General features: G+C 44.4%; 1 protein-coding gene across 1 annotated transcript in view; it reads right to left on the reverse strand.

The window, feature by feature from the left end:
• Nucleotides 1-10,532: 10,532 nt before the first annotated feature.
• LOC138663965 (zinc finger protein 271-like) overlaps nt 10,533-12,125 on the reverse strand; it is a 53,449-nt gene continuing 51,856 nt past the window's right edge. The window contains exon 8 of the mRNA XM_069750355.1: nt 10,533-11,303. Coding sequence (XP_069606456.1) covers nt 10,672-11,303 — 632 coding nt within the window. The 3' untranslated portion in view covers nt 10,533-10,671. The remainder of the gene's footprint in view (nt 11,304-12,125) is intronic.

The raw sequence follows: 12,125 nt of genomic DNA on the forward strand, positions 1-12,125 counted from the left end.
GGTCTCAATATAATCCTATCCTCATATACCTTGTTATAAGGAGGTTTATAGAATGGGCCTGGATATCGCTCACCGTGTGGTCAAATGTCAGTGCTACCAAATCAATAGTGTTAAAGGGAACCTGCCACCCCGTTTTTTCAGATTGAGATAAAAATACCATTAAATAGGGCCTGAGCTGTGTGTTACAATAGTGTATTTTGTGTACCCTGATTCCCCACCTATGCTGCCGAAATAACTTACCAAAGTCGCCGTTTTCGCCTGTCAATCAGGCTGGTCTGGTCGAATGGGCGTGGTGACATTGCTGTTTCTTCCCCCAGATCTTGCTCATCTTTCCGTTGGTGGCGTAGTGGTTTGCGCATGCCCAACTGCCGAATCCACTGCGCAGGTGAAGAAAAAGAGCGCGATCTGCGCTATTCCCCTGGTTATCGGTGGGGGCGGCCATCTTCCTGAGGCCGCGCGTGCGCAGATGGAGTGCTCTGCTGCCCGGGGCTTCAGGCCATTTTTCTGAAGCCGAGATGCGGAAAAAAACGTATTTCTGGCATTTCAAATTTTTTTCTAGCTGCGCCGTTTAGCAATCAGGTTAATCCTTTTTTTTTTCATTGATCGGGCTATTCTGAATGTGGCGATACCAAATATATGTAGGTTTGAATTTTTTTTATTGTTTTATTTTGAATGGGGGATAGGGGAGTGATTTAAACTTTTTTTTTTTTTTTTATTCTTTTCATATTTTTTAAAACATTTTTTTTTACTTTTGCTATGCTTCAATAGCCTCCATGGGAGGCTAGAAGCTAGCATAGCCTAATCGGCTCTGCTCAGATCGCTCCTATGGAGTGGAATTACAGCATTGCTAAGAGCGCCGACCACAGGGTGGTGCTCACAGTAATCTGGCATCAACAACCATAGAGGTCTTCAACAGACCTCTGGTTGTCATGCCGATACATCGCTGACCCCCGATCACGTGATGGGCGCCAGCGATGCGCGAATTTACGGACGAATGGACAGAAGCGTTAGTTAAATGCCGCTGTCAGCGTTTGACAGCGGCATTTAACTAGTTAATACAAGTGGGTGGATCGCGATTCCCGCCGGAGCTCACCGCCAGAGCCCGCATCAAGGCGGGGGTTCTGACCTCGGACGTACTATCCCGTCCGAGGTCATAAAGGGGTTAAACAATTGTGAAAGAGCATTTTTATGCCAATGCTCAACGATTCCATCTCGAAGGTCTGATCCCTTATCCACCATTTGAGGTTCTTCAGATTGATGATGGTTCTAAATGTACCGCCTGGTTTTTTTTTTTCAATCAAAAAAGGGGAATAAAATCAGATTCCCTTTTCTTTCTCCGGAACCTCGCACAGAACCTGTTTCCCTATCATGCCCAAGATCTCCGTCTCTAGGGCTAGCTGTTCTTCCGATGACTTCCGACTTTTTGGGGATGTCACTACGAAGGTATGACATGGCAGATGAGAAAACTCTATTTTTAGACCTTTCCTTATTATGTACAGAATTCAGCCGCTGGAAGAGTCTTCCCCCTACTTGAAAACCTCTATCTATTTGGAGGATTTTTTGGGCTGGGAGGGACCTCCGAACATAAATTCGGCTCTTTACTAATTTTGAACTCCCACATCCTTCTCTTACTCTGAGGATGTGCCCTATTATATCTTTTCCTCCGAAAGGAAGTCTTCCTTGTATCACCTGTGAAACCTGAAAAGCCTTACTTCTTGACACTGGCATTTTCTAAGCTGTCGTTCAACTTCTTCCTGAACAAAAATTGGCCATCAAACAGGATAGAGCATCATTTATTTTTAGACTGAAGGTCCCATGGAGAGAATTTGAGCCACAGAGCCAGTCTTGTAGCGTTTGACAAACCTTCAGACTTAACCACTAGCCTTACAGTCTGCAGATGTGTCTGCCAGAAATGCTGTGTAACATTGCAATTAAGGCAGATTGACCAAAATATTATCCTGTGGGATCTTATCTCTGATTTGTTCCTCCACTGGTTGCAGCCAAATCATAAGGGAGCAGGCGGTACAAGTTCTGGCAATTGTTGGCTTCAGACCCCCTGCTGTTTCTTCCCACATGTGCTTCAAACATCCATCCACTTTTTTATCTAATGGATCCCAAAGTACCCCAGAGTCTTCAAAGGGTAGGGCCAACCTATTTGATGATTTTGATGCAGCCCCATCAGTCCTAGGAACCTTATCCTTCTCTTCAAAAGGATATCTCCTTTTTTAAAGACTAGGGCAAAGCACCAGTTTTCTCAGTTTTTTTCCACTCTTTGTTAATAATTGCCTGGATTTAACTATTAACAGAAAAGGTTCATTTTTTTTCTCGGCTCTAACATTACGAACATCATGTCTTCTAGAAATTTAGCTATCTTCTCCTCTTTTAAGCCCATTGTTGACCTAATGGCTTTAACTAGCTGATCTGTATCCTCCACGGGAAAACATGGTCTGCCCCCAGGTTGCTGTCCGAGTATGACGATGATGAAGATTCACTGTGGTATTCCCCTTCTGATAATGGACAAATGTCAGATTCAGAAGAGACTTCCCTAAATTTCTTCTTCCCTTTTTTAAGTGATATTAGGGAGCCTTCCACCTCTACCCTGATGACAGATCTAAGTCTTCAGGCAAAGTCTGGGGTCTCCTCACTAATTGCTTTGTGAATGCAGTATGAACAGAGATTTTTCTGCTCGTCTACTGCTAGCTGGGTTTTACATAGAGCACATTCCCTGTTCTTCTTAATGCTAGCTTATTTAGGCGTATCTTAGTGATCAAACAGAAATACATGGGGTCTAGTAAAGTGGTGATATTTACAAAGATCAATCACCACCTGCTCTCACTTCAAGGGTACTGGATTCAGATGAAGTTTTGGGATACATAAAGCATCCCCTCTGGACACCGAGGAGCCCCGAGACACTCTGCTCCTCTGACTGGAAAGGGAGCTGCTCCTGCCAGTTGAACGGTTGCCTCCTTTGCTGTGTCCACACTGCTGACAGTGAGTCGGCTGCAACATGTGATCCTCCATGGCACTCGGACGAGAGCTGGAGCATGAGTGCTTCTTTTGTGGTCTGTCCCCTTTATGTGGAACAGCGTTTTATTCCCTGTCCGCCTCCTCCGGTCCCTCCAGATTCTGCCCTCCCTCTGCGAGATCCAACCAGGATGCACTATATCCCCAGCGTGCCCCAGTGATGCTCACATAGGATGACACTATCTTGCATGGTGCGCCCCTTGATGTAACTGGAGCATGCCTACTCCCAGTGTGCCTTGCGCCCGTGACATCAGCAGACTGCACCATTACCTGTGCATCCCGGATGCCTCACCATGCCACACAGAGCAGGGGGAGGGCAATATGGCAATCTGAGCCATGCAGCGCATCTAAGTCTCTGCTGCTTGCATGTGCAACTGAGCTCACTCTGGACCCATGAACGATGTTTCCAGGACCCTGAAGTCCGGGGCTTTTCCGGATGCTGGGACAGGGCTGGGTAAGATCTTGTTCCACTTTCACTGAGGGTTTTTCACCATGAGGTTCCCATCAAAGGCAGGAAACCAACTTATGCGGGGGACAGATGCTACCCATTTATTTCAGTAGGTTTACTGTTCTTGGTGAGTGGATGCCTCTTTCAGGTGTGCTGTCATGGGCGAAGGGAAAAACAGATTTATATGTGTAAAGAGATTACTGGTCTTTGTACTGACCACACATAAGAATGTATAAGAGGAAAAAAGACAAAACACAGAATATCCCAACAGTGGTTTAGAATAAATAGACAAAATCTGTGTGGATCTGGACTGGTGCCCCAACATGGGTATCACATTAGCTTCTTCAAAGGGGTATTGTCCAACGTGCTAGATCAGCCAGGTCCACTGATTCAAAAAGATCAACCTTTTGGGCTACTAAAACTCACTCTAAGACCCTGGACCTGGAGGATAGATCCAGGAGAAACAAGATCAAGCTCAGAGGCATAGAGGAATCAGTTATGGCGGTGGACTTGAAAGCATTTCTACAGGATCTTATTCTTGCTGTTCTCCCACAATTTGCTAAAAAACACATTGTAATTGATCGCATCCACTGGGTCCTGAAACCAGCTGGTCTGGGCCCCTCTGTCCCTAGAGATGTGCTAGCCCGTATTCACTTTTTGTAAATGAAAGAGGACCTCCTTCAAGCGTTGAGAAGTAACCCGACTTTACCTAAACGGTTTGCTCGCATTGCCGTTTTCCCGGACTTGTCCCCAGGGACTCTAGCTCTGCGAAGGGCTTTTGCGTCTTTCACCACAATCCTCAGAGAAAAGGGCATTGTATATCGTTGGGGGTTTCCCACCAAGCTCCTCATCCGCAAAGATGGATCGATCACCACTTGCCTGACCCCATCTCAAGCTGCGAAAACCCTGACCCAATGGGGTCTGAAATTTCCTGGTTCCCCGGTGTCCGCGAACTCCCCGAAACCTGGAAGCAACAACAGCAGACGCCGCATCGATCCGAAATGGAAGGTGGCCTGGTTTAATTCGGCATTGGTTCCTGGCTATTTTCCCATACAGATCTGGTTTACTTTTTTCGGTTTCTTTTTTCTTTTGGGTGCTCATTTTTTTCTGCTGTGCTGGTACCCTTTTTGCACTAGCTGCAGCATATTGTCCCACAGGTGAACTGTTTTTCTGGTCCTCACCTTTGGACTCAGGGTACTCCTGATTGGACCTGTTTCATTGTTTAGTCGTTGTTTGTCTTGTCTGTCTTCCCCCCTCCCCTTCTTCTTCCCCTGTTTCCTTTTAGGCTGGCATTAGTTAATTGTCCACATGTTCATTACCTTTCTTGCAGCTTCCAGGAGATCATGATTTTGTAAGACTGTTTATACTTCTCTCTTATGAGTATTTCGTTATATTCGATTAATGTAAATGGCCTCAATTCTCCAGGTAAAAGGTCTATTGTCTGGCGGCAACTCGCTAAATCTTGCCAAGACATCATATGTCTACAAGAAACGCACTTATTGGAATGTGACAATGTAAGAATGTACTCGGGCTTGTATCCCCATCATTTTTTTGCAAATGGGAACTCCAAAAAGGCCCGGGTAGCCATTCTCTTCAGTAAATCCAATACCTTTCAATTGATTCGTTCTATAGCTGACCACCTGGGTAGATTTTTTATAGTCCTCTGTCTTATTAACAACGCCCCTTATACTATGGCCTCAATTTATGCCCCCAACTACGGCCAGATTAAATTCCTGAATAATTTCTTTCAAACTCTAACCGTAGAAGCGCCGGTTTTGGCGTGAAACGGCCGTCGTTCCTTCCCTGCTCACACCTCTCTTTGTCCTACTCCCCCGTGCCGTGAAGACTTTTGTATAGATGCTTCAATGAAGACGAATTCCTACCACAGGCTCGGTGAGTGTTGCCACGTGCTGTTCTTCTTTCATTATAGAGTCTCCATACTGTTTTCCATACGTGAGCACCTCCCGAGTACGACAGTTGTTCCTGTATCTACGAACCAACTATACACCAGGTTCAAGTATGGGCTGTGCGGCTTGATTTTTTCTTTTTCTTTGGAAATATAATCTTGCCCTCCACTCTGCTCTAGAGGAAGTAGCCCGCCTTGAATCTGCCCATAAAGTGTCCCCTTCTCTGCGGCTGTTTTCTGAACTCTCCAATGCTCGTCTCAAAGTCCAACAATTGCTTCTGCATAGAGCAGAGAATGCCTTGAGGAAAACCAAAGCCAAATTCTACTCAATGGGGGATCGTGCAGGCGCAGTTCTAGCCAGACGTGTTAAGAAAAGAGAAGCCCAATCCAAAATCCCATTCCTGCTTGGGCCTGACGGGTCTCGTGTCGGGCTCATCTCGGGCTATTCATATAGCTGAAGAATTTGCCTTACTATTCTTCTCTCTATAACCTCAGCTCTGATCCGGGTACCCCTCAGCCCTCGCAGGAGTTAATAACCGCCTTCTTGGAGAAAGCCAATCTCCCCATGGTCAGTGCGGAGCAACTGTCCCTTCTCAATGTTCCTATCGTAGAATCCGAGCTTTCTCAAATTGTCAGAGAGGCTAAAAAGCGCTCCTCTCCAGGCCCGGATGGTTTTCCCTTTCTCTATTATGCCCAGTTTTTCCCTATCCTCTCTCCTTACCTTCTGCGTTTGTTTAACAATTGGTTGTCGGTTGGAAGCATCAGAGCCGAGGGGTTGGAAGCCTCTATTGCGACCCTCCCTAAACCAAGGAAACCCATGACTTCTCCGGGGAATTCTCGTCCCATTGCTCTTCTGCATTGCGACGTTAAAATCTACGCTAAAATTTGGGCTAACAGATTATTAGCAGTTCTCCCCGCATGCATACACTCTGACCAAGTCGGGTTTGTACCTGACAGACAGACCAGGGATGGCACAAGGCGCCTGATTGATCTCTTGGATGTGGTGGAGAGGGGGACTCTCCCCAGTGTGTTCCTGTCACTTGACGCTGAAAAAGCGTTTGACAGGGTGCACTGGGGATATATCGAGCTTACTCTAAAAAAATTTGGCCTTATCGGCCAGATCTTCAAAGCCATTATGGCTCTATACTCCAATCCTTGCGCGTCTGTCCGTTCGTCCGGCTTTAAATCCTGGACCTTTCCTATTTTGAATGGGACCCGCCAAGGCTGCCCCCTCTCCCCCCTCATCTTTGCTCTAGTCATGAAGCCTCTTGCTGCCATTGTTAAACAATGTTCGAACATTAAGGGTGTATTGTGGGGGGAATCGAGCACAAAATTGGCCTTTACGCCGACGATGTAGTCCTAACCTGCTCCTCGCCCCTCGACTCCTTGAATGCGATCACTTCAATTTTATACCAATTCTCCTATTATACACTTAATTTAACTAAATCCACGATTTTTCCCCTGTTCCTCCCTGTCCCTCTCCAAATACAAATCCAAACTAAATATCCTTTCATTTGGTCCCCCCTTGGCTTCACCTACCTGGGCATCCAGATAACTAAGTTAGCTGATATCGTTTGTTCCAATTGTGAGGAAACTCTCAGATATTAAAAAGGCATAGACCAATTCTCTGGCTCTCCCCTTTCGTGGATGGCTTGCATACAAACATCCAAAATGTTAATTCTCCCTAAAATCGCTTATCTATTTAGATGCCTCCCCCTATCTGTTCCCTCCAAATACATTTCAGCCTTCCAGTCGCTTATTGATCGTTTTATCTGGAATAAGAAACCCCACAGAATCAAGCGCCAAATTATGTCTTTACCATATTCTTGGGGCGGGTTGGGATCACCTAAGGTTCAGTCCTGTCATATTGCCGCAATTTTGGAACCTCTCAAATTATGGTGGGAGGGGAACTCTCTCCTTCACTGGTTTCTACTTGAATCGCATTATGCCCCCAGGAACTCTCTTAAATTTTTATTAGAGCTTCAGCTGCTCCGTGCCTTTCCACCTGGCCCTTCCCTTCGTTCAATTAGATCTGCTACAAAACTCTGGGCTACCCTGTGTCCCACTCATTTCCCGTTTATGTATGATGTTTCTTTGCAAGCCTTGGAATATGCTATTGGGAACATTTCCCTGTCCTCCTGGAGGGGGCGTGGGGTGCACCGGGTGGTTGATCTTTATGGCACTGCCGGCCTGTTTTCATTCTCAGATCTTGTAGGTCGCTTTTCTTTATCTAACAGGGATTTTTTTCAATACCTACAAATACGCAGTTTCTTGAGACCTCATCGACTATTTGGTGCACCTCCGCCTCTCACAGAAGACCCAGCTCACCTATTTTTTAGACCAAACACCATAGTTCCCCATGGTATTTCCATTCTATACAAGGCTCTCTTGTCTCATGCGGTACCAGACAAGCTCCCTTTTATGACCTCTTGGGAATCTTCGCTCTCCTTTGAGGCTTCTTTGGCAGATTGGCAGTATGCCATGATGCACCCCTCTAAATTTTCCTTGTGCCTTGGCCATCTTGAGCAGTCCAAAAAGATTCATCTTCAATAGTACTTCACTTCTGTCCAGTTGGCTAAATTCTGTCTTCCCTCCTCCCCTTTATGCTGGAAGTATTGTAATGCTACTGGCTCTCTTGCCCATGTCTGGTGGAGCTGCCCGTACATCCAAGCTTTCTGGCGTCAAGTTGAATCTATACTTGCTGAAGTGACCCATCTCCCCTTCGTCTTAAGTGGCCCGTTGGCAGTTCTATGTATTTCCCTACTAGAGTTCCCTTCCCCTCTTCAACCTGTGATCTCTAATATTCTTGTCGCTGCCAGGCAGTGTATCGCTAGATACTGGAGGTCCCCTGATGTCCCCTCTAGGGGTGAACTGATAGCCAAAGATAATCTTCATTTTAGCTATGAAGCAATTACAGCTGATGGTCTCTCTAATAAAGATAAGGTCCTCTCCTGGTGGGGTCTTATGCGTCTCCCGGTGTTCTCACGCATTGTTACTAGAGTCATGTTTGATCTCTTGAGTTAAACTGCAAGATTCTGTAATGTTGTGGACATTTCTTATTATTGCCCTTTGTCTTTCCCTAATCACTTCCCTTGCCGTTCCCTTCCCCACCCCCTCCCCAGTTGGGGATGTTGTTGTGTAATATGCCTTTCTTACTCAATAAAAACTTAATTGGTTAAAAAAAAAGAATCAAAATTTTGGATGAAACTCACCAATGCAAGTATATAGAACTGTGAAAACATCGGACAGCATTCAGATGCCATGCATGCTCTGTCCTTTTTTCATGTATGGCTTGATATAAGAAGCTTGAGAAACAGTCACTAGTTGTTTTTTTTTTATACAAGAAAAATCACTGACATCTGAATGAGAAATGAAAGAAGTACACAGAGATCCAATTTGTTGCCAAATTTGTGAAATGATATCCAGCCTGCGTGGGCCAATATTCCTGCATTTCTATTTTTTGTGACAAGAAACTGATGCACTTAGAAAGGCCATAGAATGTCCAATGTACTAATAGATGAGTGTCTCTATTAACGTGACCAATCAGGTTATAGATGCTCTATTTTCATTGTTTGCCTTTTGATAACCAATGTTTATTGGTAAATTCTTACATTTATTAGTCAACATTTAGTGTTTTAAATTGTTTTCCATTTCTCTTGTATGACATGTGAATTTACATTGACGGCAAATTAACAAGCCTTAGAGGGTCGATATTGACTTTTAGGATTGCCACTTCCTATAGGTGGCACTAGAATTCTAGTCCTCTTCATCTCTCAAGGGACATTTAGCGTATTTTGCGCAGCTTAAATGTCTCCTCATCTTGGCAAGCCAGGCTTGACATGTCACTCTCCACAAGGAGAAATGTTTACATTGAGTGTAACTCGTACAATTTGGCAAAGTAAATGATTTAAAATAAAGTGTCTACCTGCCTGTGTGATTACTATTAGTACAGAAAATAAATACCGTATATACTCGAGTATAAGCCGAGATTTTCAGCCCATTTTTTTTAGGCTGAAAGTGCCTCTCTCGGCTTATACTCGAGTCATTGTCCCAGGGGGTCGGCGGGGTAGGGGGAGCGGTGGCTGTCACATACTCAGCTGCTCCCGACGCGGTCCCTGCTTCTCCAATGGTCTCCGGCAGCTCTTCCTGTGTTTAGCGGTCACTTGGCACCGCTCATTAAAGTAATGAATATGGACGCGACTCCACTCCCATAGGGGGAGGGGGAGCCGTGCTATATTCACCTGTCCCCGATCCACCGCCGGGCTCTGTCTTCTGCGTCCTCTGGCTGTGACATTTAGGTCAGAGGCCGCGATGACGTGGCTAGTGCGCACCCTCTGCCTAAACAGTCACTGCAGAGACCCAGAAGACTAAGCGGCGCGCAGCGGTGGAACGGGAACAGGTGAATATCGCAAGTGTCGGGGACCTGAGCGACGAGAGGCGAGTATGTCATTTTTTTTTTAATCGCAGCAGCATATGGGGCATATTACTCTATGGAGCATCTTATGGGGCCATAATCAACCTTTATGCAGCATTGTATGGGGCAAATGTTTTTATGGAGTATCTTATGGGGCCATAATCAACCTTTGTGCAGCATTATATGGGGCATATTTTTGTATGGAGCATCTTATGGGGCCATCAACCTTTATGCAGGATTGTCAGGGGCAAATGTTTCTATGGAGCATCTTATGCGTCCATAATCAATCTTTGTGCAGCATTATATGGGGCATATTTTTGTATGGAGCATCTTATGGGGCCATCAACCTTTATGCAGGATTGTCAGGGGCAAATGTTTCTATGGAGCATCTTATGCGTTCATAATCAATCTTTGTGCAGCATTATATGGGGAATATTTTTGTATGGAGCATCTTATGGGGCCCATCATAAACTTTATGGATCATTATAAGGGGCATATTTTGTATGGGGCATCTTATGGGGCCCATCATGAACTGTATGGAGCATTATATGGTGCTCCTGATTCAATATGGATATTCAAAAACACTTAGCCTACTGATATCTCAATTAATTTTACTTTTATTGGTATCTATTTTTATTTTTGAAATTTATCAGTAACTGCTGCATTTCCCACCCTAGGCTTATACTCGAGTCATTAAGTTTTCCCAGTTTTTTGTGGCAAAATTAGGGGTCTCAGCTTATACTCGGGTCAGCTTATACTTGAGTATGTACGGTATGTAAGAAAATGTACTCCACATTCTGAAAATTAAAATTAGATCTCCCTTGCGTATCTTCTGCGATGTATAACTAGATTTGATGTGTTAGTATAAAATGCCCCAAATTATAATCCGAAAAATGGCTTCTCCCCTGTGTGAATTCTCAGATGTGTATTAAGAGATGTTTTCTGAATAAAACATTTTCCACATTCTGAACATGAAAATGGCTTCTCCCCTGTGTGAATCTTTTCATGCGCGACTAAAACTGATTTATGCTTAAAACATTTCCCACATTCTAAACATGAAAAAGCCTTCTCCTCGTTATGAATTATCTGATGTTTAGTAAGATCAGATTTTGTTCTACAACATTTTCCACATACTGAACATGTAAAAGGCTTCTCCCCTGTGTGAGTACTCTGATGTTTACTAAGATCAGATTTCGATAAACAACATTTCCTACATATAGAACATGAAAACGGCTTCTCCCCTGTGTGAGTTCTCTGGTGTGTAACAAGATGTGATTTTTCTCTAAAAGATTTTCCACACTCTGAACATGAAAATGGCTTCTCCCCTGTGTGAATTCTCTGGTGTCTAACAAGATGTGATTTCTCTCTAAAAGATTTTCCACACTCAGAACATAAAAAAGGCTTCTCCCCTGTGTGAATTCTCTTGTGACTAACAAGATGTGATTTCTCTGTAAAACATTTCCCACATTCTGAACATGGAAATGGCTTCTCCCCTGTGTGAGTTCTCTGATGTTTAGCAAGATCAGATCTCGTTATAGAACATTTCCCACATTCTGAACATGAAAATGGTTTCTTTCTTGTGTGTGCTCTTTGATGCTCACCATCCCTTTTGTTATGTTTATTTTGCTTAAGCAAGACTCGAGGTATGTCTGGTATAATGGGATGTTCTTCAAAGGTATCAGGAGTGATACTAGGATCATTTGCATTAAAATCTAAAAATATCAGGAATTTCTCTGAGATCATGGTCCAGTTATCTGCAAAAAAAGGATATATTGAATAGACATTGAATCATTGCTAGAAATTGATCTTGGCTTACTCCTGAAATGCTTCCTGCCTCATCCCATCTGCCTCACTTCTGTGCATGACATACAGTTAAGTCCATATATATTTGGACAGAGACAACATTTTTCTAATTTTGGTTATAGATATTACCACAATGAATTTTAAACAAAACAATTCAGATGCAGTTGAAGTTCCGACTTTCAGCTTTCATTTGAGGGTATCCACATTAAAATTGGATGAAGGGTTTAGGAGTTTCAGCTCCTTAACATGTGCTAGCCTGTTTTTAAAGGGACCAAAAGTAATTGGACAATTGACTCCAAGGCTATTTCATGGACAGGTGAGGGCAATCCCTTCGTTATGTCATTCTCAATTAAGCAGATAAAAGGCCCGTGTCACGATCAGCTGCCGCCGCAGATGCGGCCCAGCCCATAGACGCCCCCAAGCCGACCATCCTCAGAAGGCGTGGGGCGCGCATCCCCCGGGGATGAATTACAGACCCTTTAAACCGCAGAGGGGGACTCGGCCTACCCGAACTACGGGAGGGCAGCGAC

This window comes from Ranitomeya imitator, chromosome 2 (assembly GCF_032444005.1).
Source record: "Ranitomeya imitator isolate aRanImi1 chromosome 2, aRanImi1.pri, whole genome shotgun sequence".
NCBI classification, from domain to species: domain Eukaryota; kingdom Metazoa; phylum Chordata; class Amphibia; order Anura; family Dendrobatidae; genus Ranitomeya; species Ranitomeya imitator.